Below are 27,270 nucleotides of genomic sequence, written 5' to 3'. Positions count from 1 at the left end.
CCATCTGCCCACCAGTGGGCAGAACAACTTTGTCCCCATTTATTTGGGGTGGGTGTATGGCCATACCGCAGAGGTTTCGCCAGAATAAAAACAGAATCACTGTATGCTAAGGCAGGCAGCAGACACCTACATAGAAGTTGCTCAGTATATATCTGCAGAACTAGAAATGAAAAAAGCAGTATCAAAAATACTTCAATGTTAAAACCACTACATTCAGCGACATATATTCAGAGGCAAACAATAAAATGCATAGTTCTATGATGTGTACATGTGAGGAATTCTTGCTACTCGTCAAAGAGAAATATTTTATTGAGCACCCATTTCATGAGATTTACTCTCTCTTTACACAACAAAGAGTAAACATGTTGCTGGCTAAAAGACTTTTGTGAGTACGGTGTACACATGTCGGCTGTAGTAAAGCACCTTAAGAAGTTTGATGGGGTTTGCCAAGGAAACAACTATTTTTGCTGATGTCAATAAAACAACCTGAACTGGCAAATAGATCTTTTTTTAAGGTAAGCAGTTTAATAAAGCAAAGCAACATTACATGAATGCTGATCAAACCTTTATATTACGTACCTTAATTATAAAAACATAATATTCCAATAAAGCTATTATTTATTGATTTCATGAAAAGAAATTTCCACACTGCATTGGTGTGACTAAAAATACAAGGTTTCAGTCCAATGACATTCACAGTCATCTTTTCCCCATTACTTCTTGGTAGGCTATAAATCGTCTCAAATTCATTTTCACATTGTCAAGAACACACATCTGATCTGGACTATATTTTGCTTTGCCTTCTTTGCGCATCTGTAAAAGAAAAAAAAAATTATTTAGTAATGTGAACTATTCTAGACCACAAAGTATTAGTAAGAAATGTATCTGAATTATCTGGAGGGTAGAAACATCTGTGGAAACTTTTAATTATTACAAATATCAGGCAACAATTTCTGTTCAAATTAACCTGAAATCTATCCCTTTACTAACATTTGGCAGAAGATGTTCTAAAATTGTGGCGCTGATTGACCATCCATTATTTTCGGTATAAAAATAATCAAGTTTCCCACAGGATTTTTAATTCCTGTAACCGGTTTCCTTCTTTTACGTTCTTCATCCTTACTTTATTTGTATTCATGAACAAATAAATGTTCTCAAAGTTGAAAGTTTGCTAATCGTAACTATCTTGATAGCTATGCCTTTTTGTATTATGGGTTTGCGATGTAGACACATCTGAAAACTTTTCAACGTAAAATACCAGTCAATCTCATGAATTCTAAATGGCTACAGTCAATCAGATAAATGCTTAATGGGCTATATTTTATAGGTGACAGTTTTGTGTAAACAAAATATTGACACAAATGTACTTAAAGTTGTAAAACTGATTTATAAAGAAAGAACCTAACACCTCATTTATGGTTGCCTCGCTGTGGAGGGTTATTAATTGGACACCCTTGGTGTTAACAATTGCTAGGATCTTATTAACAGGGTTACAGGTTGCATCGTGAGAATCCTTTGAGTAAAGGAAAATACTAGAATAAACTGCACCCAAAAACTCCAGGACATACAAGAGAGATCCAGGGTGATCATGCAGACCTCGTAACTCTGCTACAAACCAAGTAGAGCATTCCGGGGCAACTACAATGAGATCTCTAATGTTTAGGGCTGAACAGTGATGGGAAGTCTATAGGTATGAAAAGGCAGAATACATACCTTCATTTTGAAGACTGGCTGAAAACGTTTTAGTGTTTGGAGGAGTTTGATTTCAGTCGCTGCCTTTTCACTTTCTTTCCCATCTGCAAACACATCAAAAATGGCATCCAGGGCCTCTCCGACAACAACTAGGCAAGGGTCATTGGTTGCAACCCCAAGAAGAAAATTACCAACTGCCTGTAATTACAGGGAATTAGATCATTAGAGTTTGTGAAACAACATGACATCTTGTTATTTATCAACATGTGTTCCCTGAATATACAACCCTGGAAAACCAACCATTCAGCATTGTCAATTTATTCAATGCATCTTAGCAGACTAATGGTTCTGATTCAGAAATGGGTCCTGAAGAATAAGTCATGTCACTCACTGCAGTTCAACTTGCAAATTACTTGTGACACATGCAGCCTAAGTGCTTAATTTTACAAACTGGTAGTGTAAGAAAAAAAAGCTTTTCAACTGTAAGCATCTGTACCCAGCGTCCAGAAAAAGAACTCAGCCGCCAGAAGATTGTACTTTTTAAAGTTAGGCGCCATTGCTTATTTGGGACTAACATTGTCAAAAGCAGCTTCCGTTGCGCTACGGCACTGTCTCATGAGGCAGAAATTGTTACTGGTATTATAAACGTAGCGCACAGTCTGCCATTGGTACAGCATCAGAGCATATTTGGTAGTCTAAGGGTGACTTGCCAATGGTTTTGAGGCTTCAACTGCAGACGAGACACTAAGTTTGTGGAGATGTGTTGTGTATTTGTAAACCACACTATCAACCCCGAGGGTATCCTGGCACTTAGGAGGTGTGTGTGCCTAGACCTGCCTATGGTAGGTTAGTTAACTGAAAAGTTCGGTCTTCAGCTTCTTACAGAATTCAAGCAGTGAGGAGGAGCTTTTGATGTAGACTGGAAGGCTATTCCCCACTTTAGGTGCGATGCAAGAGTATGAGTTGTGTGTCGTTAGTGCAGGAGAGGATGTTGATGCTTTTTGTGCAGAGGACCTTGGCCAGAGGAATCATGTACGTGTTGGAGAGGGTGGGAACCAGCAATGAACCTCGAGGCACGCCGCAGATAAGTTCTCATGAGATTCTGAGAATTATATTTTAAGTAGAATGGATGCTAGTTCCCTCTTCGGCTTGATTTCTCCCCCCCCGTGGAGGAATTGGAGGAAGCAAAAATGGGCATTACTGAATCATACATACACTAGAAGGAGCATCTTGAGTTTCTTTAGTGGAGCTCTTGCACTTCACGCTCTTTCATATATATATTTTTTTTTCAAGAATTGATATTTTCTTCCAACTCAAGAACATCCATGGGCTTTGTAGCCCCGATGTTTGCAAATATCTGTTCAAATATGAATCTGAATATAGCGTATCTAAAGGGAGCTGGGCCGCAGGGTTAAAAATATATTTAAGCAAAATAGATAACATATTTCTATTGTGAGCTAAATCCAGAAAGAAACTGCTGATTAATGTCGAAGCGTTGAATTGAATGCATCCCAATATTCTATTTACAAGCCTAGTCAAAAAGGTGGTGTAATAACAACTATTTTACTCACAAATCATGTGGATTGCAACAAAAGTTATTTATGTAAGGAATTTTATAATGTGCTTAGATGTCACTAAACTGGCCACTTGAGAGCAATGTGAGTACAATTATGGGAGAGCAGAGAAGGAGAATGTCAGAAGAATTTTCAAAGGATACTACATTAAAGGAAGTGGGTTTACACAATTCAATTATGTCATGTCAAATTTTTTGAACCCACAGTTTTTGGCCAACTAAATGGAAGGGTGTTGTGTATATTTACCCTGTAAATGAACATCTGTACTTTTGGTTTGTCCCCATTGAGGCACAGAAAACTATCATGCATCCTAGAGATTCTGTGTTCCATTCAGGCTGTGAATTTATTTTGATATGGTGCGTTTAGTTTGAGGAAGATTTGCAAGTCATCTCATTGACACTGGAACTGGATATGATAGGATCTGATGAGATCAACAATAATGAATAATAATGGAGAGTGATGATCCTTAGGGGACTCTGCAAAGTTCTGGTTTCAAAATTCTGACAGTGTTTCATGTCCAATGGGAACAATACAAGTCAATCAAGGGAAGTTTCCCACATGCCTATTCAGTCTTTCACTTTGTTGATAAAAATGTGATGGTTCACGGTGTTACATGCAACGGAGATATCTAGGCCAGTGTTTCTGGTTGAATAGTATCCAGGGCTAGTGACAGGATTTTACAAGTATTTATCAATGCCATATCCATGCCTCTTCCTGCCCTGAAGCTAAACTGGTTATCATATAGTAGGTTGTTAGTGTGCAGGTAATCTTGATGTGTTTGGTGATTTCCTTTTCGAAACATTTGCTGATGAACCGTGTAGGAAGTTGGCTCTGTATATACTATCTCAAAGTAAGAGATAGAGTGCACGGAGTCCAAGGGTTCCCCTTAGTGGTAAGGTAGTGGCAAAATTAGATAATTCTAATGCTCTATTTTGTGGTAGTGTGGTAGAGCAGTAGGCTTATCAGAGGGTAGTGTTAAGCATTTGTTGTACACACAAAGGCAATAAATGAGGAACACACACTCAGACTTACTCCAGGCCAATAGTTTTTATATAGACAAAATATATTTTCTTAATTTATTTTTAGAACCACAAGATTCAAGATTTGAAGTAAATACATAAAATGCAAGGTACTCCACACAGGTAAGTTAGGAACTTTGAATTAGAGGAATAGCATACACAATTTTGGCAAAAATGGCAATAAGCTATTTTTAAAGTGGACACAGTGCAAAAAAAAAAAAATCAACAGTTCCTGGGGGAGGTAAGTAATGGTTATTTTGTCAGGTAAGTAAGACACTTACAAGTCTAAGCTGCTGGGCAAAGGCAGTCCACCTTTGAGGGTTCAAGGCAACCCCAAAGTTACCACACCAGCAGCACAGGGCCGGTCAGGTGCGGAGGTCAAAGAGGTGCCCAAAACACATAGGCGCCTATGAAGAACAGGGGTGCTCCGGTTCCAGTCTGCCAGCAGGTAAGTACCCGTGTCCTCGGAGGGCAGACTAGGAGGGTTTTGTAGAGCATTGGGGGATGGGGTGGGGGGGAACACAAGTAGGCACACAAAACACACCCTCAGGGGCACAGGGGCAGCCTGGTGCAGTGTGCAAAGCAGGTGTCGAGTTTTGTATTCAAATCAATGGAGGAACCCGGGGGTCACTAGAGCGGTGCAGGCAGGGCACAGGGGGGCTTCTCGGGCCAGCCACCAACTGGGCTAGGCAGAGGGTCGCGTAATGGTCACTCCTACACTGAGGTTCGGTTCCTTCTGGTTATGGGGGCTGCGGGAGCAGTGCTTGGTCGCAGCGTCGAGTTCCTTGTTACAGGCAGTCACGGACAGGGGGAGCCTCTGGATTCTCTGCGTCGCTGTGGGGGTCCGGTCGTCTCAGGCTACTCAGGAAGTCGCAGTCCCCTGGGAGTCCTCCCTGTAGTGTTGGTTCTCTGGAGCTCGAGCCGGGGGCATCGGGTGAAGTCTCACACTTCTGGCGGGAAGAGTGAGGTCTTTGAAAGTTGCAAAGTTGTTGCTGTTGTTGAACAGAGCCGCTGTTCACAGGAGTTTCTTGGTCCTTTGGTTCGGGGCAGTCCTCTGAGGCTTCAGAGGTCGCTGGTCCCTGTCGGATGCATCGCTGTTGCAGTTTTCTTCAAGTCAGGCAGGTAGGGCAAGGGCCAAAGCAGTGGTCGTCTCCGTCGTTTCTGCAGGGCTTTCAGGTCAGCAGTCCTTCTTGTTTCAGGGTGCAGGAATCTGATATCCTGGGGTGCCTGTAAATACCAAAGCTATGGGGTGTGTTTAGGTCTGGGGGAGCAGTAGCCAATGGCTCTCTTTGTGCTTCCTCCCTGAGGGGAGGGGGGGGGGGGGAGAGACATTCCTAATCCTATTGGGGGAATCCTCCAAACTTAAGATGAAGGATTTCTAAAGGGAGGGGTCACCTCAGCTCAGGACACCTTAGGGGCTGTCCTGACTGGTGGGTGACTCCTCCTTGTTTTTCTCATTATCTCCTCCAGCCTTGCCGCCAAAAGTGGGGGCAGTGGCCGGCGGGGCGGGCATCTCCACTAGCCAGGATGCCCTGGGGTGCTGTAACAAAAGGCAAGAGCCTTTGAGGCTCACCGCTAGGTATTACAGTTGCTGCAGGGGGAAGTGAGACACCTCCACCAAGTACAGGCTTTGTTCCTGGCCACAGAGTGACCCCATGTGGCCAGCAACTCGTCTGGTTGTGGCAGGCTGGCAGAAACTGGTCAGCATAGCACTAGGAGTCAGACTGGTACTCCGGGGACATCTCTAAGATGCCCTCTGGGTGCATTTTACAATAAATTCCACACTGGCATCAGTATGCATTTATTGTGCTGAGAAGTTTGATACCAAACTTCCCAGATTTCAGGACAGCCATTAGGGAACTGTGGAGTTCGTGTTTGACAAACTCCCACATCATATACTTTTTATGGCTACCCTGCATTGATAAGGTCTAAGGTTTTATGAACAGGCACACCTTGGGTTCTCGCAATTCTGAATGATTTTATACATTTGTATTTTATTTATAACGAAATTGTTATAGTGAATGTTCATCAAAATTTTAAACAGGCTGACCTAAAGATTTTGAAAATAGACCCATTGATGTGGATATCCAAGTGCCAAAAAGCGCACTGGATATTGGGGACAAGGTAGACCAATGTAAAATGAGAGTTCCAAGAGTTGAAGACCATATGGGAGAAATTCCCCATGGACAGAAAGCATCCGAGTGTCATCTCCGCACAGGCTCCCAAAATGAGGGAAATCATACTAGACCTTCAACTAGTCCATGTGACTGGCTGTTTATTGCACAACCAGCGAGCAGGCAAACCATTTATAAATGAATGGGTAGGTTTCTAACTGATTATGATCTTGTTTCACATTAACCTTTATTTTTGTAGAAATGTTTACTTAAGTGATCGCAATAGTAGCGATCATCTAGCCCCTTCTCCATCTTTGGCAGGATATTCAATTGTAAATAAACTCTAGACCCATGAGCTAACGGTAGAATATAAAAACATCATTGAACGTGACATACTGAGGATGCTAAACACAAACATGCCATAATCTAGAATGTGATATGGAAAGTTCCAACTGGTGAGGTTACTAGCCATCTAAACTGGTAGGAACACTTAATAGGGCACACTGCAGATAGTTTGCAGACAAAGTTGCATAGTGATGAAATTACTTCCACTTTTGATTGCAATTATGTAAATATGTGTAATCCTTCATTCAATAAAGAGTGGAGGGCATTAAACAGAGAAAATAATCAAGCTTCAAGGGTTCTTAAGAATGGAAACTAAGACTATAGGCATCAAAAATACAAAATGAGGGAAAATAACAAACCGGATGTGTTTGAGGGCTTACCCTACAACATACACCACACACTAGTCCCTTCCCTGCAGAACGAGCTGCAGCACTAACAGGATCTCTGGATTAAAAATAAATGTAAAGAAATTTGAGATCCGTGAACTTTGAAGGCCAGCGAGAGAAGTGACTAACACGGTCAAATTCTTATGTGCTAAGAAAAATGCTAAAATACGGTGGGGTTTTTCTAACTAAGGGAAATGGATTCACTTTATAAAGTTGATTAGAGGTATTGCAAAGAACTGAAGTAGAAGGAAAGAAATACTTTGCTTCTTGTTAGGAAAGATAGCCATCATGCAAATAGTGATCCTACCTCACCTCCTCTACTACTTTCAAACACTTCAGGTCAGAGGTCCCAAAAGAAGTACTGAGGCAAATGCAGCAATGAAGTGAGACCTGGTTTGTGAGGTAGAGGGATTCTGGGAATTCAGAGTTTACTGGGCTTCAGTTAAAACTAGTGGAGTCCTTTACCGCTGGTGTCCTGGGCTCAACGTATTACTAAATCCCAAGCTGTGTTACTAAGTACTGCCATATAGCACATACTTTGAGAATAGCACGGTGAGCAGTCCAAGGCATACTTAAGGAGATTGCATGGGCTGTATACTTACAACACAGTAAAACACAACAATAATAATTGAAAGTCCAGTTGGTGCTTTACTTTTTAAAAATATAAAAGCACTTCAGTCTGCAGAAAGCTCAATACTACACACAAAATGAGGATCCACAAAGAAAACCATAACTCTTCAGCTCTTTCCCATCCACACTTCAGTCAACAAAGCATTATTTTAGGTCCTAAGCACTAGATGTTCCTAGGAGGTATGGTATAGGGACAATGTTTTAAATGCTGCTCACAAATAGTATTCCAGGATCTCTAACCCTGTGTCTGTAGACCCGATACTACAGTTCTTCACTTGGTAAAGGACAGTTGTAAGACGCTGTAACTACTACTGTCCAGGTGAAAATGAATTCGAGTATTCCATTTGAGTGGGGGTGAGAATTAAGTTGATTTTAGTGCCAATCTATTGGAATCCAGACACTACTTATGCCTTCCTTGGCCAAGAACATCTGGCAATAACCTACCCGGAATTCAAATGCTGTAACTTTAGAAATGTGTGCCAGATTGCCAACCAGTCATCAATGATTCCCAAATCAGTGAAGCCTTGCTTACATACCACTACAATGTCCCCAGGTCAGCAGAGGGAACCAAGGTGGTCCATGAGGTCCCATGGTGGCACATAGGAACACAGATTTTCCTGAAACAGTAGCAGGAACAGGGACAAAAGGGGCTTACCAAACAAAAGGCAAAAGATGATCCGACCTCTGGGCTCCAGGAAATACTGATACTTGTTGGTGTTTCTCTTGCTGGAAGACCGGTTGTCCTAAGGCAGCCCAGACCTCACAAGCTGGTAGCTGGGATCATTCCAGAAATGTTGCCCCAGTAGAATACAGACTACTAACTGCACTTTTCAGTAGCATGGACACTATCCATGCAAAGCAGTTGAGCAACACTTACAAAGGGTTGCTGAACACAAACATAGTCCCCAGTACAGTTTGACTGTAGGTGGTCAGATTCTGTCCCTGGAAGGAAAGTATTTCCACAAATAGATAGGCCTACAGGCTCTTTATTGGTCATGAGGGATACTGGAACAAAATACTGGTCAAGTATGAGCAATCAACATGCTTTCATGGTTCAAAGTTCTAGGGACTTTTACAATCAAACACAAAACAGCCACTGTATGATCAGCTCTTGTCAAGGTCTTCAAGTACAGGAGCTGTTCATGAGTCGGTTCCAACCAGCTCTGATACAAATATTTACTGAGTCCAGGCAGCAGGTACTTGCAATCATCTAGAGCAGGTCTCTAGGGAAAAGGAGGTGTGTAAAGTTGCAGGCTCTCAGGTCAGCCGACACCTTGGTAGCCTTGTACAGAGCCTTCCACCATTTTAGGTTATCATAAGGATGCCACAATGGGCTCCCTTCACCACTGTGAGTGAGACGTACCCAGGTTCTACATGCACCCTGCGCTGAATATACAATATACAAAAAAACATTCACTCAATTCACAGAGATGGAAGTGAACTATAATTAAGGGGTAGTGGCAAACCGTTTTAGACAAATTAAGTCCCTCCTGTCCCTTCCCTTTCTATAAGTAGAAAGGTTATAACAGCATTCAAGGAGAAGGTAGCTAGCTTGTTTGAATATAGAAAGAAAGTATAAGATTGCCCAGTTACAGCTCTTGAAAGAATGGCCAGCTGGAGAATCTTAACAAAAGATGAATCTTCATTTCGCAAAAAGTAGTGGGATGAGTACTATGATGGGTACCATAGACACAGACGCAACACAGACCCATATTGATATATATTAATCCTATTACTAAGCTGTTCCTAAATACATGGAACAAAATGATATATACGGGGTTGGACCAGAAGTCCTGCACCATTTCTTCCTACAGATCTGAATCCATGCTTCCTGCCAGCTCAGGAAGGGTTATGTTTAATCAGATGGAATTGCGGTGGGTGCAAATTATTAAAGAAGTGAAGGAAAGTAATGTGATAAAATCCTTTGACAGTTGTGAAAGGGATTCTGGACCCGCATGAATTGAACAACTCTACCACAGTCAACTGAGGCACTTACTAATTTATTGGGGGATTGAAGAAGGGGTGAATTGACAGATTTAAAAACAATGCACAACACACTTTGTACAACTTGCACACATCCGACGTACAGCTGAACCTTGATTTAGGAGTCACAGACACTACGCTACATGAAAGTCTAGGAGAAGGAGTTGGGAAGAAACATTGTATATACTGACTGAATAATGACAGGAAAGTTTCAAGCCAAACGCTTGTGTACCGCACAGAGAACAGAACAAAATGTGTTATAATCCAGTGAAGATAAATGAAGACAACTGCAAACAATCATATGGACATCTGTGTTGGAAGATGTGGGAGTGAGGCAGACAGAGGAAGTAATTTACTACATATTTAGTGGCAATTCCCAAATATATCATTATACTTGGACAATGTACAAAGGATGGTGGGGAAAACAATAGGACAGATCTTGCCTAATAGCCCTGTTGTTGTACTGCTAGTGAAACAGGTAGGAAGGACCAGGTGACAGAATATGGCCATCCATGCAATCTAGAGGTCAGCAAACCAGCTGAACACATATTACAGGACAATGATCACACAATATAGGACAATAACTCAAAGTCTTAACTTAAAATACTTAAATAAAATATTGAATGTATTACTCTCATGTATGTTTTGCTATTTGTAGAGCGTGAACCTAGCTCAAGAGCAACAGAGTGCTTGGAAAAGATGATGTATTCTCTAAGGGTACATGGAAACACGTTTTACCTAAAGTGGGGGCCATACTTAAGCAATCTGGAAGTAGAATGCATGTTGTGTCTTACAGCGTTTCAACAATTCTTCTGAAAATGCGATTCCATGCTTGCAAACAATACTCTTGTAATGTGCACTAACTCAACCAATTAAGTAACTGGCTCAAAACATCATATTTTTCTGAATGAATGTTTGTAATTGTTTATTTTGGAAAAAAATGCTTCAAAACCTATCTGCATTGGCGAATATTCAAAAAAAGGAATTCAGCTCTTTGATGGTATGCATAAATGTCCTTAACTATGCAAGTCTACACTGTGCAATGCAACCTAGCACACTGTTATTTGTGCTCTTAGTTCCATGGGCCAATCTGAGCTGCTACCACAGAGATAGAGGTTATTGAAAAAGCAGCCTCAGTGCGGAACTCATTGGGATTTCAAGTTCCACTGTAGGGCTCACATGTGCCACCTGGAGTAGTAGACAATGAAGATGAAAAATGCTAAGAGCCCAAGAAGCATCAAAGCCATGCTCACCTGGAGCCAGGAGCACATCTGAAACATCAGGTACATAGCTCGTATGTCCTGGACTCACTGCATCAGAAAGAAAGCCCAGAGTTCAATGGTATCCAGGATTATCCCAATAAATGGAAGCCTCTGACAGGAAAACAGATGATACTTCAGCTCGTTTATGGTGAAACGTAATGATATTAAAAGTTCTGCCATCGCCCAGAGATGGTCCACGACTGACTGCAGTGAGCCCACTGTCAGCAGCTAGTCATCAAAATACAGGAATACAGGATCTTCTGACCTCCAAAGATGGGCAGCAACGACCGCCATCATTTTTATTAACACCCAAGAAGCACTGGCAAGGCAGACGGGAAGCACGGTAAACTGAAAATGCTCTGTTGGGCCACCTAGAAAAGCAGGCTATGCCTTTGTGACCTCAGGATGGAGGGATGAAAATACGTGCCCACAAGTCCAAAGCCACATCCGGTCACACAGAACCAGAGCATATAGGATCAGGGCCAATGTGAGCATTCTGTCCTGCGTAGTGCACGGATGGTCGCGCTATATGTGAGGCCACTATCCTTTTCAGGGATGAGGAAATAGCTAGAGTGACAACCTCCTGACTTATTAAGTACCCTTCTTGTGTTTGGAGCTATAAAGCTTTGCTTCCTGGTCTTGAATTAACTTTGAGTGCATGTCGGCATACTTCTCACATGATGTAGGAAGTTGGCTCTGTATGCACTATTTCAAAGTAAGGAATAGTATGCACAGAGTCCAAGGGTTCCCCTTAGAGGTAAGATAGTGGCAAAAAGAGATAATACTAATGCTCTATTTTGTGGTAGTGTGGTCGAGCAGTAGGCTTATCAAAGGAGTAGTGTTAAGCATTTGTTGTACATACACACAGGCAATAAATGAGGAACACACACTCTGAGACAAATCCAGCCAATAGGTTTTGTTATAGAAAAATATATTTTCTTAGTTTATTTTAAGAACCACAGGTTCAAATTCTACATGTAATATCTCATTTGAAAGGTATTGCAGGTAAGTACTTTAGGAACTTTGAATAATTACAGTAGCATGTATACTTTTCACATAAAACACAAATAGCTGTTTTAAAAGTGGACACAGTGCAATTTTCACAGTTCCTGGGAGAGGTAAAGTATTGTTAGGTTTTGCAGGTAAGTTCACCACCTACGGGGTTAAGATTGGGGTCCAAGGTAGCCCACCGTTGGGGGTTCAGAGCAACCCCAAAGTTACCACACCAGCAGCTCAGGGCCGGTCAGGTGCAGAGGTCAAAGAGGTGCCCAAAACACATAGGCTTCAATGGAGAGAATGGGGTGCCCCGGTTCCAGTCTGCCAGCAGGTAAGTACCCGTGTCTTCGGAGGGCAGACCATGGGGGTTTTGTAGGGCACCGGGGACACACACATGTCCACACAGAAAGTACACCCTCAGCAGCGCGGGGGCGGCCGGGTGCAGTGTGCAAACAAGCGTCGGGTTCTCTGTAGATTTCAATGGGAGACCAAGGGGTCTCTTCAGCGGTGCAGGCAGGCAAGGGGGGGGGGGGGGGGGCTCCTCGGGGTAGCCACCACCTAGGCAAGGGAGAGGGCCTCCTGGGGGTCACTCCTGCACTGAAGTTCTGCTCCTTCAGGTGCTGGGGGCTGCGGGTGCAGGGTCTTTTCCAGCCGTCGGGATTTTAGAGTCAGGCAGTCGCGGTCAGGGGGAGCCTCGGGATTCCCTCTGCAGGCGTCGCTGTGGGGTCTCAGGGGGGACAACTTTGGTTACTCACGGTCTCGGAGTCGCCGGAGGGTCCTCCCTGAGGTGTTGGTTCTCCACCAGTCGAGTCGGGGTCGCCGGGTGCAGTGTTGCAAGTCTCACGCTTCTTGCGGGGATTTGCAGGGGTTTTAAAATCTGCTCCTCTGTAACAAAGTTGCAGTCTTTTTGGAGCAGTGCCGCTGTCCTCGGGAGTTTCTTGTCTTTCTTGAAGCAGGGCAGTCCTCTGAGGATTCAGAGGTCGCTGGTCCTTGGGAAAGCGTCGCTGGAGCAGGTTTCTTTGGAAGGCAGGAGACAGGCCGGTAGGACTGGGGCCAAAGCAGTTGGTGTCTTCTTTCTTCTTCTGCAGGGGTTTTCAGCTTAGCAGTCCTCTTCTTCTTGTAAGTTGCAGGAATCTCAATTCTTAAATACAGGGGAGCCCTTAAATACTACATTTAAGGGTGTGTTTAGGTCTGGGGGGTGAGTAGCCAATGGCTACTAGCCCTGAGGGTGGGTACACCCTCTCTGTGCCTCCTCCCAAGGGGAGGGGGTCACATCCCTAATCCTATTGGGGGAATCCTCCATCTGCAAGATAGAGGATTTCTAAAAGTCAGAGTCACCTCAGCTCAGGACACCTTAGGGGCTTGTCCTGACTGGCCAGTGACTCCTCCTTGTTTTTCTCATTATCTCTCCTGGACTTGCCGCCAAAAGTGGGGGCTGGGTCCAGGGGGCGGGCATCTCCACTAGCTGGAGTGCCCTGGGGCATTGTAACACGAAGCTTGAGCCTTTGAAGCTCACTGCTAGGTGTTACAGTTCCTGCAGGGGGAGGTGTGAAGCACCTCCACCCAGAGCAGGCTTTTGTTTCTGTCCCCAGAGAGCAAAAAGGCTCTCACCGCATGGGGTCAGAAACTCGTCTCTCAGCAGCAGGCTGGCACAGACCAGTCAGTCCTGCACTGAACAATTGGGTAAAATACAGGGGGTATCTCTAAGATGCCCTCTGTGTGAATTTTTTAATAAATCCAACACTGGCATCAGTGTGGGTTTATTATTCTGAGAAGTTTGATACTAAACTTCCCAGTATTCAGTGTAGCCATTATGGGGCTGTGGAGTTCGTTTTTGACAGACTCCCAGCCCATATACTCTTATGGCTACCCTGCACTTACAATGTCTAAGGTTTAGCTTAGACACTGTAGGGGCATAGTGCTCATGCACATATGCCCTCACCTGTGGTATAGTGCACCCTGCCTTAGGGCTGTAAGGCCTGCTAGAGGGGTGACTTACCTATGCCACAGGCAGTGTGAGGTTGGCATGGCACCCTGAGGGGAGTGCCATGTCGACTTAGTCATTTTCTCCCCACCAGCACACACAAGCTGGCAAGCAGTGTGTCTGTGCTGAGTGAGGGGTCCCTAGGGTGGCATAAGACATGCTGCAGCCCTTAGAGACCTTCCCTGGCATCAGGGCCCTTGGTACCAGGGGTACCAGTTACAAGGGACTTACCTAGGTGCCAGGGTTGTGCCAATTGTGGAAACAATGGTACATTTTAGGTGAAAGAACACTGGTGATGGGGCCTGGTTAGCAGGGTCCCAGCACACTTCTCAGTCAAGTCAGCATCAGTATCAGGCAAAAAGTGGGGGGTAACTGCAACAGGGAGCCATTTATTTACACACGACTTAAGAGTTTTGTCCCAAGCTCAGGCACCAAGACACACCTCAAGCAGATCAAGACCAAGATTTGCTTCCTGTTGTCACAGCACAGCTTGAATCTTGTTGTTCGCAGTGGTGACAACTTTCCCTAGCAAGCGAGAAAGTTATACTATGCGGCCAAGTGGCAAAAGTAGATCTAGATGTAAAAGGGGAACATTTTAGGAAACGCATAGGACTTGAAGGGACATAGCAACAGAGTTTTAGCCCGGTCCTTTTTTAACCCATACTTGTGAGGCATTAAAAGGAAAAGAAGTGGCCAGTAAACATGAATGAGGTGGTGCACCATACACCAAGTGGATGTGAACCTGATCTGTTCTATGAACGAGGCCAAGCACTCTCAGGGCTGCTGAGCTAGCCTGAGCAACCATTTTACTAGGCAAAAAGAGTGGGTACATCAAGGACTCACACACATGTAACTGCATCACACCACAACCTCCACCCCTCCCCCACACCACATATTGTGGTTGCTGTAGTGCAAGCTAATCCTCCCACTATTGGGGAAATTGTATTGTAGTTACCTTTAATTGGAACACAGCACTCAGAGCAATGGTCCTAATCTTCTCCATTCAACCAATCACATGGAGGTAGTCATTCACTCCTACACTTCACCCAGAGTTTGGTTCACCACAAGAGAGCAACATCAATCTGCATGAAGTGGGACCAGTGCACCATGCTTCCTACGCAGCGTGTACATTCTAACATGATGGCACAATAAAACACATGCTGTAAATGTATAATTCATACCACAGCCATTTTATACCAACATAATGGGCGATATTGTAATGATGTTTAAGTGCTGCTGCAATCATACCAAAAGAACAAAGGTCCGAGAGTAAGAAAACAAGTATTACTATGAGGATTAACAACCCAATTAACAGGAAGACAAAAGCTGAAAATATAAAATCTCATTCAGTCACAATTCACCATAGGAAGCAAAAACACCACCACTAAGAAAAGCCTGAAACCATAAGGTAAATGCCAGGGATCGCTACATGAAGGACCCTTAAATTGTTTTGGGTAATTCTTTACCTTTAGTGTTTCTGATGTATCAGTCTGCTTTGCCAAAACACTTCCAGTTATGCCCACAATGCCAACTACGTTGACTTTAACACTTATGTTATTGCAGTGAATACCAGCTTCACGCAAGCTTATCAGTTGCTCAGGACTCATACACTGTTGAAAAGAAAAAACAATATTTAAAAGATGAACGTTGTTAGCCTGTCGGTTTAGTTTAATAATGAAATTTAAGAAAACATAAGAATCTGGCTGCATGTTTATTTTCTGAGAAGTCGTGATGTCTATGCAGCATGGGTGGAATTTGTACACACATCCTGCCAGACCATCTTGCTTAGACTCCAATCCAGCAATATTTTACTCAAAAAAGATCTGAATTACCAGCTCTGATGAAACAGGAAATAGCATATTAATCAATATGTTTCAGCTGAAAACACTGTTTGAAATGAGATGTACATTTTGTGAACTGGTATAACTGTATACAAGAGTATGCTTAACATACCTGTAGGAACAGATGTACAAGTGCAACATACAAAATAAAGTACCTAGACATTTAGCTAAAGGGCGCCCACAAATGTTGCTGCAAACACAACATCTTTAACTGCTTCATCTTCTTCTGAAACACTTGCACAGTTGGACTGAACTGCAGATCTGGAGACAAGGAACAATACATTAAGTTTAAATGAACTCCTTGTCTTGACCATCTACCCATGTACAACTCCACAACTATTAGTACTGCCCAACAATAAATCTAACACAGGCACAAACATTGATATTTACATGGTCCAATGAACAACCTATGATTACCTAAAGGAGACTTTCAGGGACTTTCAAGCAGCACGGTCTTCAGATACCATATATGTACAAGACACTTTAGCTGCACAATCCAAGACCATACTAGATTAGGCAATGGGTGAACAGATCAAGGGCAAAATGACACTGCAAAAGAGTCACTTTGCTCTTTTGTCCACACAGTGGCCACGGCAATAGAAGAAACAGACCTCTGGAGATGATGCTGATGTCTTTGTAGTTATGTGACAATAATGCATGTGTAACGTAATTAACATTGAACAAAAACATGAAAAATGTAGATGTTTATATACAATAGTAATAATAGCTTAAATTGAGCACTATTTAGACACTGGCTGCCAAACCTCAACATTAGATTCCCGTCATCAGAGCCTTTAAACAAACTTAGCCACCATAAGGCAATCAACTAATACACATAAACCCACTGATACCACCCACATCCCCACCCCCATATTGTAATCACAAGCTCATGTAAAGCCACTGACTCAACAGATCAGGAAAACAAATTGCTAAAATGATTAAGTGGGAACAAGACTTGGGTAATAGCTTGCTCTACATAGTCATGCTTATATTCTAGAAATGACACATGCAAAATAATATGTAGGTGGTACATAACCCTGTACTGCCCAGGTGAGGCAGTAATAGTGAAGTAGGCTATACTTTAAGAGGTAGACATAATTCACATATTATGGTCGTGCAACACATCACAAATCTTTTGATGGCAGGTGTTAAACTAGATGAAAGATGGTGCAAATGTCTCATTACTTTTTCACTTGCTGCTAGTGTAGGAGGCTGGCTCAGTTTATGGTGTACACTGATGGTGTGGCACCTTATACCAAGTCCAAGCAACCCTTAGTGATACTGAATAGGTGTCCTGATAGCAGAAACTCTCTAGGGGCAGCTGAAACGACCAGCTAAACTTATCTAGGAGGAACGTAAAGCACTTGCAATACCACAGTAGTCAGACAATAACTTAGTAACAAGAAGAACGAGTTACTTACCTTCGGTAACGACTTTTCTGGTGGATACATTAGCTACCTGTGGATTCCTCACCTAATGAATACTCCCATGGCGCCAGCATTCGACGGAAATCTTCTTACTAGTCTCTGCACGTCGACGAGGACGTCACTCTAGCCCACGCGACGCCGTCTGACGTCATACAGGCAATAAGAGGTCCTCGACGACGTGCGGACGTCAGTACCAATCATTTTTTACGTGCATGAGAACAACCAGGCAATGCAATGAAAGAGCAAGGCAACATCCCATTACATTGTAAAAATACACAACATTGCATGAATAACTGTAAATCTTTTATATATATATATATATATAACTCTCTCTTTTTAAAAATATATATATATACACATCAAGTATATACACAAAGATATATACATATAATATATATACAACATCTATTGCACCCTCAAAGACCAAGAGGAGCGTACTCAAGGATTACTTGGCAAAACCAGAAAGGCAACGGGGAGGCGGGTGGGACCGTGAGGAATCCACAGGTAGCTAATGTATCCACCAGAAAAGTCGTTACCGAAGGTAAGTAACTCGTTCTTCTGATGGATACAACTACCTGTGGATTCCTCACCTAATGAATAGAGTCCCAAAGCAGTACCACGCCCGGCGGTGGGTGCCTAAATGGTCAAACCAAGAAATCCTGCAGCACAGACCGTGCAAAATGGCCGTCCCTTCTAACCTCAGAATCCATACAGTAATGTTTTGCAAAAGTGTGAAGGGACGACCAAGTTGCGGCCTTGCAGATGTCGACCACAGGAACACCTCTGGCCAAGGCCGAAGTGGCCGACTTAGCTCTGGTGGAATGAGCTCTAATGCCCTCAGGAGGATCCTTCTTTGCCAAAGAGTAACAGATTTTAATGCAAAGAACAACCCACCTGGATAGTGTTCTCTTGTGGACTGCCTTTCCTCTCCTCTTGCCCACGTATCCAATAAACAGCTGATCCTCCAGCCTGAAATCCTTTGTTCTATCAATAAAGAAGCTCAACGCCCTCTTTGGGTCCAGACGGTGCAGTCTTTCTTCCTCTTTGGAAGGATGAGGCGGAGGATAGAACGTGGACAAAGTAATTGCCTGAGCCAAATGGAAGGGTGAAACAACCTTCGGGAGGAAAGCAGCCTTGGTCCTCAACACCACCTTATCCCCATAAAAAGTTGTATAAGGGGGCTTTACTGATAAGGCCTGCAACTCACTCACTCTCCTTGCTGATGTTATAGCTATCAGGAAGACTGTTTTTAAAACCAAATACCTTAAGGGGCAAGAATGCATAGGTTCAAAAGGGGACCCCATAAGGAAAGTCAGGACCAAGGACAAATCCCATTGCGGCATAACGAATGGCTTTGGAGGATATTTATTTAGAAGACCTTTCAAGAATCTGATAACAATAGGGGATTTAAATAAAGATGGTTGGTCTGGAAGACATATGAAGGCTGACAAGGCCGATAAATAACCCTTAATGGTAGCCACTGCACAACCTTTCTGCGCTAGAGACAGAGCAAAAGACAAAACGTCCGATAGATGAGCATGCAAAGGATCAATCTGCCTCTCTCCACACCACGCAACAAATTTAGACCATCTATTAGCGTAGATAGATTTAGTGGAGTGTCGCCTGGCCGCTAATATAACATCCACTACCTCAGGTGGGAGAGAGAAGGAACTCAGGTTGCCCCGTTCAATCTCCAGGCATGTAGGTGCAGACTCTGGAGGTTGGGGTGTAGAACCTGCCCCTGCGACTGCGAGAGGAGGTCTGCCCTGAAAGGGAGACGGAGCGGAGGGCACATTGAGAGTTGGAGAAGGTCGGAGTACCAAACCCTCCTTGGCCAATCCGGAGCTATTAGGATGACTAGAGCCCGGTCCTGGCGAATCTTCCTCAATACTCGAGGAATCAAGGGTATGGGAGGAAACGCGTAAAGCAACTGGCCGCACCAGGTTATTTGAAACGCGTCCCCCAACGCTCCCTGCATCGGATACTGGAGGCTGCAGAATAACGGACAATGCGCGTTCTCTCGAGTGGCAAACAGATCTACCCGAGGAAACCCCCACCTCTGGAAGATTAAACGGACTTGATCTGGATGGAGACGCCACTCGTGGTCTGCCGAGAAATGGCGACTGAGACTGTCCGCACGCACAAGACTCCGGCCAGATGGTTTGCTATCAAGCAAATCTGATGGTCCTTTGCCCAGGACCATAGTCGAAGAGCTTCTCTGCAGAGAAGGTACGACCCCACTCCTCCCTGCTTGTTTATGTACCACATCGTGGTAGTATTGTCCGTTAGGACCTGTACCGACTGACCACGAAGGGAAGGGAGGAAGGCCTTGAGAGCCAGACGTACAGCCCGTAACTCTAACAGATTGATGTGAAAAATCTGTTCCTCTGGAGACCAAAGACCTTTGATCTCCAGATCCCCCAGATGAGCTCCCCACCCTAGAGTGGAAGCATCCGTTATGACTGTGGCCACTGGTGGCGACTGCTGGAACGGCTTTCCTTGTGAAAGATTGTTGCTTGCAATCCACCACTTCAAATCCACAGCAGCATCTCTGGAGATCTTGACAGTACTCTCTAGATCCCCTTTGTGTTGAGACCACTGCCTTCGGAGGCACCACTGAAGAGCCCTCATGTGCCAGCGAGCATGCGTGACCAACAGAATGCAGGAGGCAAACAGACCGAGCAGACGAAGGACCTTGAGGACTGGAACTACCGCTCCATTTCGAAACATTGGAACCAAATCCTGATTATCTTGAATCCGCTGAGGCGGAGGAAAGGCCCGACCCAATGTTGTATCCAGTACTGCCCCTATGAACAGGAGGCGCTGAGAGGGCTCGAGGTGAGATTTGGGCTCGTTCACCGAAAAACCCAGGTCGAACAACAACTGGGTTGTTGACTGCAGATGATGCGACACAAGCTCCGGGGACTTGGCTTTGATCAACCAGTCGGCCAAGTAAGGGAATACTGCTATCCCCTTCCTTCTGAGCTCTGCCGCAACCACCGACATCACCTTCGTGAAGACTCGAGGTGCTGAAGTAAGACCAAACGGAAGGACCGCAAACTGGTAGTGTTGCGATCCCACCACAAACCGGAGATACTTCCTGTGTGACTTGAGTATCGGGATATGAAAGTAAGCATCCTGCAAGTCGACAGACACCATCCAGTCTTCCTTGTTCAACGCCAAGAGCACCTGTGCTAGGGTCAGCATCTTGAACTTTTCCTGCTTGAGGAACCAATTCAAGATCCTCAGGTCCAGGATTGGTCTCAAACGACCATCCTTCTTGGGAATCAGGAAATACCTTGAGTAACATCCTCGACCCCTTTCCTGCTCTGGGACCAACTCCACCGCGCCCTTTGAAAGGAGGGCTTGTACCTCCTGTTCTAGCAACAGGAGGTGTTCTTCTGAACAATAAGAAGGACGGGGCGGGATGAGGGGCGGGAACTCCCGAAAGGAAAGGGTGTAGCCTTTTCCCACAATACTGAGAACCCAAGTGTCCGTTGTAACAGTCTTCCATTTGGTGAGAAAATGCTGTAATCTTCCCCCTACAGGAGAGGAGTGAGTGGGAAATGGTGGAAGCCTAAGGCTGCTTCCCCTGCTGCACCCCGCCAGAGGATGAGGAAGAGGCAGAGTGCTGCTGAGAGGCTCCTCTGGTGCGGACCCTACCTCTCCCCCTAAAAGATCTATAGGGATGGGAAGAGGCAGGTTGCGGATATCTTCCCCGAAAGGAAGAGGAGGAAGAGCCACGCCCAAATCCACGAAACCTCCTGAAAAATCTGGAAGAGGCCGTGGAAGAAGGAGCTTGGAGCCCTAACGACTTAGCCGTGGCCCTGCTTTCCTTAAAACGTTCCATGGCCGAATCAGCCTTGGCTCCAAACAGTTTGTCCCCATCAAACGGGAGATCCAACAATGTGGACTGTACATCCGCAGAAAAGCCCGAGTTACGGAGCCAGGCCTGTCTCCTTGCCACCACAGTTGTGCCCATTGCTCTGGCTACCGAGTCGGTGGTATCCAGTCCCGTCTGGATAATCTGGGTCGCAGCAGCCTGGGCATTTGAAACAACATCCAAAAGACCCTGGGGAAGCTCTGTAAATGATGAGGAAATGTCATCCATCAGAGCATGAATATACCTCCCCAGGATACAGGTTGCATTGGTGGCTTTTAACGCCAGACTGCAGGACGAAAAAATCTTCTTGGACTGCGCCTCTAGTTTCTTAGAATCTCTATCCCCAGGCACCGTCGGGAAAGAACCAGGCGCTGACTTGGATGAACAGGAGGCCTGCACCACCAAGCTCTCCGGCGTAGGGTGTCTAGATAGAAAACCAGGGTCAGTCGGAGCCGCCCGATACCTCCTGGCCACGGCTCTGTGAACTGCTGGGGAAGATGCCGGCCTCTTCCACACCTCTAACACCGGATCCAGCAGAGCGTCATTAAATGGCAAAAGAGGCTCCGCCGCAGCTGAGGCCGGATGTAGCACCTCTGTTAAAAGGTTTTGTTTAGCCTCCACCACCGGCAAAGGCAGGTCCAAAAAACTAGCTGCCTTCCGTACCACTGCATGAAAGGAAGCAGCTTCCTCAGTGTATTCTCCCGGGGACGAAAGATCCCACTCAGGGGAAGTGTCCAGCCCACTGGCCGACTCCAGACCACGCAGCCCATCACCCGAGTCCTCTAGCTCTCCTTCCTCCAGGGCTCGTTGGTACTCCTGCTCCCCTAATACACGGAGAGCACGTCTCCTCGAATGAAGTCGTTGTTCAATACGCGGAGTCGACAATGCCTCCGCCGAAGTCGAAGATCGGCGCCGATCTTCAGAAGCCACCGACGCCGCGTCCGGCGCTACAGGTAAGTTCGGCGCCGACGAAAGAGCAGCTGAAGCAGATGGACCCACCGGAGTCACAGGCCGAAATCCCGACGTCGACGGGATGGAAATCCCCGGGGCCAATCCTTCTGAAGCCACCGGAGCGGCCACCGGCGCCGACACTGGCGCCGAGCCCACGTTCCCAAAAGGGAGAAAGGGCATAAAGGGTGCCGGCCGAAGAGGCGCAGGATCACCCAATGAAAAGGCCAAAGGCCCAGCCGGAGCACCCCCTGGAGCCATCTGTTGGAAGATGGCATACATCGCATTCAAGAATGCGGAACTATCGGCTCCAGGGGTGGGAAAAGCCGGATACTGGGGTGCCTGTCTCGGAGGCGACCCCGACGCCGGCCTCGAAGTCTGCAACGCCGGAGAAAACACCTGAGGCTCCAATACCTCAATCACCGACGCCTGTCCAGGTGAAGTTGGAGACGCCGGAGAAGGCAACGGCGCCGAAGGATGCGGCGTAACCGTGGGACTGATCTCCCATGTCCTTCGGCGCCGATCCGAAGACCTGGAACGAGTCTCCTTCGAATGACGCCGAGATTCTCTACGGCGCCGGGAGTCTCGATGACGCCGATGTCTTGGAGAAGAAGACATCTTGTGATGCTTCTCCTTCGATTTCGCCATAAACAGCTTCGCCTCACGTTCCTTGAGGGCCTTTGGATTCATGTGCTGGCATGAATCACAAGTCGAGACGTCGTGGTCGGAGCTCAAACACCAAAGGCAATCGGAATGAGGATCCGTCACCGACATCTTGCCTCCACACTCACGACAAGGCTTGAATCCAGACTTTCTCTGCGACATTATTACCACAGCGAAAGACTACGCAGCAAAAATACACTGTAACCACAAAAGTAACAGTTGCTCCCTCGAAGATAACCGTTTCGAATGCACGGAAAAAAGGGAACTGACGTCCGCACGTCGTCGAGGACCTCTTATTGCCTGTATGACGTCAGACGGCATCGCGTGGGCTAGAGTGACGTCCTCGTCGACGTGCAGAGACTAGTAAGAAGATTTCCGTTGAATGCTGGCGCCATGGGAGTATTCATTAGGTGAGGAATCCACAGGTAGTTGTATCCATCAGAAATAACCATGCAAGTGCTGCAAAAATAAAGATTACTTTATTAAAGCACTAGTACTAAACTGATGTTGGTATATCTCCCTTTGGAGATATTACATACAATTATACACATAAAATAATCAGCAAAAATAGCATGGAAATATGCAGGGCCCTAGGGGAGGGCCACACCATATACTAAAAAAGTCGAGTGTGAAAGTGGGGCTCCAGCCAAGTTAAGTGTGGTGGTTAGCTAGGGGCTGGGGCCAGTTAGGAACACAGGCGGTAAGTACAGTAGGTGACCCCAGCAACCAGCAGTACATCAGTTACCCACCCAGTTGTCCCATAGGCTAATACACAGAGTAGTGGTTGGAGGTTGTGGAATTCAGGACCCTTACCAGTGGACCCTGAGGAAACCAGCAGGCAAAAGGACGGATGGAAAGTGGCCCTACACCCCAGGATACCCAGAATACAGGCGTACCTACACCAGGAACATGGATGAAGGAGGGAGAAGGGACTCTCTCTGAAGACTGTGGCTGCCTCGGATTGTCCAGCTGCTGCTACGACTCATGGACAAGACCGGTGGAACCCAGGTACGGATTTGAGAGTGGAGGACCTGCAAAGGAAGGGGACAGAGTCCAACACCCAAGGAGGTGTCCAGGTTGTGCAGGTGGCAGCGCCCAGCCTCCTGAAGATGAATTTCCTGCAAGTAGGTGGAAGAAGAAGTCCAGCTGCGGGGTCCAGGAGTCGTAGATCCCAGGAGTCGCCTATAAGCTGTCCCTCGACCGTCACCGGAGTGCAAGAGGGTCAGTGACCAGTCCAGTCTCCAACAAGCACTTGCAGGTGCAAATAGGAGCAGAAGAGATGTTTGCAAAGTTGTGGGGACCAGCAAGGTCCAGGAGACTCTATCCAGGAGGTGGAGTCAGAGCTGGCCCTCAGCACAAAGGTAGGCTGTAGGAAGTTGGCTCTGTATATACTATCTCAAAGTGAGAGATAGTGTGCACAGAGGCCAAGGGTTCCCCTTAGAGGTTGATAGTGGCAAAATCAGATAATTCCAATGCTCTATTTTGTAGTAGTGTGGTCGAGCAGTAGGCTTATCAGAGGGTAGTGTTAAGCACTTATTGTACACAGAAAAGGCAATAAATGAGGGACACACACTCAGACTTAACTCCAGGCCAATCGGTGTTATATAGTAAAATATATTTTCTTAATTTATTTTAGAACCAAAAGATTCAAGATTTGAGGTAAGTACATAAAATGCAAGGTACTTCACATAGGTAAGTATAGAACTTTGATTCAAAACAGTAGTACACCCAGTTTTGGTTAAAATGGCAAACAGCTATTTTAAAAATGGACACAGTGCAAAAATCAACAGTTCCTGGGGAGGTAAGTTTGGTTAGTTTTCTCAGGTAAGTAAAGCACTTACACAGTCAGTCTCCCTGGCATTGGCAGCCCACTGTTGATGGTTCAAGGCAACCCCAAAGCCACTGCATCAGCAACACAGGGCCGGTCAGGTGCAGACGTCAAATAATGGCCCAAAACAGGTGCCGATGAAGAACAGGGGAGCTCCGGTTCCAGTCTGCTAGACGGTAAGTACCTGTGTCCTGGGGGAGCAGACCGTGGGAGAGGGGGGGGGTGGAGGGGGGGAGTGGGGGATGGGATGGGTGAGTCAGCCACAAGCACACAACACACGATCAACGGCACAGGGGCAGCCAGGTGCAGTGTGCAAAGTAGGCGTTGGGTTTGCTACAGAAAGCATGGAGGGATCCGGGGGTCACTCTAGCGATCAAGGCAGGGCACAGGGGGGCTTCTCGGGCCAGCCACAAAGTAGGCAAAGGTGAGGGCCGCCTGCTGGTCACTCCTGCACTGGTAGGTGGTTCCTTTCGGTACTGGGGGCTGCGGGTGCAGTGCTTGGTCCAGGCGTCGGGTTCCTTTGTTACCAGGCAGTCGCGGTCAGGGGGAGCCTCTGGATGCTCTATGCAGGCGTCGCCGGGGGGGTGCAGGGAGGTCGACCCAGGGTGTCCACATCATTGGAGTCACCTGGGAGTCTTCTCTGCGGTGTTGGTTGTCCTGGACTCTAGCCGGAGGCGTTGGGTGCAGAGTGTAAAGACTCACGCTTCTGGAGGGAAGTGAGTCTCTTTAAAAGGTGTTTCAAAGTTGCAAAGTTGTTGCAGTTTCTGAACAGTCCCCGCTGTTCTCTGGAGATTCTTGGTCCTTTAGGTGCAGGGCAGTCCTCTGAGTCCTCAGAGGTCGCTGGTTCCGCTGAATATGTCGCTGTGCAGGTTCTTTGAGTCTGGAGACAGGCCAGTAGGGCTGGGGCCAAGTCAGTTGTCATCTCCGTCGTCTCTGCAGGGCCTTCAGGTCAGCAGTCCTTGTTGTAGGTTGCAAGAATCTAATTTCCTGGGTTCAGGGTCGCCCCAAGATACTGAATTTAGGGGTATGTTTAGGTCAGGGGGGCAGTAGTCAATGGCTGCTGTCCTTGAGGGTGGCTACACCCTCTTCGTGCCTCCTCCCTTAGGGGAGGGGGGCACATCTCTATTCCTATTGGGAGAATCCTCCAAACTCAAGATGGAAGATTTCTAAAGGCAGGGGTCACCTCAGGGCACCTTAGGGGCTGTCCTGACTGGTAGGTGACTCCTCTATGTTTTTCTCATTATCTCCTCCGGATTTGTCCTCAAAAGTGGGGGCTGTGTCCGGAGGGGCGGGCAGCTCCATTAGCTAGGATGTCCTGGGCTGCTGTAACAGGCAGGGGCCTTTGAGGCTCACCACCAGATGTTACAGTTCCTGCAGGGGGAGGTGTGAAGCACCTCCAACCAGTGCAGGCTTTGTTCCTGGCCACAGAGTGACAAAGGCACTCCCCCCATGTGGCCAGAAACTCGTCTGGTTGTGGCAGGCTGGCAGAAACTGGTCAGCCTAGCACTAGGAGTCGGACTGGTATTCAGGGGGCATCTCTAAGGTGCCCTCTGGGGTGTATTTTACAATAAAATGTACACTGGCATCAGTGTGCATTTATTGTGCTGAGAAGTTTGATACCAAACTTCCCAGTTTTCAGTGTAGCCATTATGGTGCTGTGGAGTTCGTGCATGACAGACTCCCAGACCATATACTCTTATGGCTACCCTGCACTTACAATGTCTAAGGTTTGGCTTAGACACTGTTGGGACATAGTGCTCATGCAACTATGCCCTCACCTGTGGTATAGTGCACCCTGCCTTAGGGCTGGAAGGCCTGCTAGAGGGATGACTTACCTATGGCACACTTTCAATCATTACTCGCCGGGGCTTCTTGGAGGCACAAGATCTCCCAGAGGATGAGACAGCAAGCCTTATCAAAAGCAAAAGTCACGATGCATAGGGGTGCCAGTCCAGTGGCAGGAGCAAGGGCCTACAGTCTCCCAACTTGGAGAGAGGACAAGCAGGACCCAGAGGAGGGGACAGACTACCCACCTATGAAGTAGGATCTTCGGATGTCCTGAAACAGCAGACCTCGCCAATGGTTCCACAATGCCTTGAGGTGCCTGCAGTTGCAGGGGAGTGACTCCTTCCCATGGAAAGGGTATGCCCCAACGTGGGTCCCGTGCTCACTGTGTCACTGGATTTATGCTAGCTTGGCTGATGAGGGGTTATACCCCGAAACCTGTCCTAGGACACTTTGTCCAGGGAGGACCTGGCTTGGCAGTTCAGGCCTGACTGTTCCCATGGGGAGTAGGGTCAAGATTGATTAGCATATGGCTGGGTCGAAACTGGGGTGGCGTGGTGGGAAAAAAATGAAGGATTAAACCCAGATCTTTGTGACCGGGGGTGAATGTTTGCATGGTTTGTCATTCTGTCCATCATCTGTTCTTTTTCCTTTTGTTGCCCTAAGTGGGAAGGGTATGCCCACACATGGGTCCCATACTCACTGAGCCACTTGATTCAAGCTAGCCTGGCTAATGAGGGGTGACACCCCGAAAACAATCCTAGGATGCTTTTTTCCGGTCCAGTGAGAACCTGGCTTGGCAGTTCGGACTGGACTGTTCCCATGGGGAGCAGGGTCAAGACCGATTTGCATGTCGCTGGGTCCAAACAGTGGTGGTGTAGTGGTAAACAGAAAAAAAAAAAAAAAAAAA

At 46.2% G+C, this 27,270-nt stretch overlaps 1 protein-coding gene across 1 annotated transcript in view; it reads right to left on the bottom strand.

The window, feature by feature from the left end:
• Positions 1–503: 503 nt before the first annotated feature.
• HEATR3 (HEAT repeat containing 3) overlaps positions 504–27,270 on the bottom strand; it is a 239,440-nt gene continuing 212,673 nt past the window's right edge. Inside the window, exons 13-15 of the mRNA XM_069218649.1 lie at positions 15,452–15,595; positions 1,714–1,890; positions 504–813 (exon numbers count right to left, since the gene is read on the bottom strand). Of these exons, the coding sequence (XP_069074750.1) occupies positions 700–813; positions 1,714–1,890; positions 15,452–15,595 (435 nt within the window). The 3' untranslated portion in view covers positions 504–699. The remainder of the gene's footprint in view (positions 814–1,713; positions 1,891–15,451; positions 15,596–27,270) is intronic.

The sequence above is a fragment of the Pleurodeles waltl genome, chromosome 12 (assembly GCF_031143425.1).
Source record: "Pleurodeles waltl isolate 20211129_DDA chromosome 12, aPleWal1.hap1.20221129, whole genome shotgun sequence".
Taxonomy (NCBI): domain Eukaryota; kingdom Metazoa; phylum Chordata; class Amphibia; order Caudata; family Salamandridae; genus Pleurodeles; species Pleurodeles waltl.
This window is presented reverse-complemented; position numbering and strand designations above follow the sequence as displayed.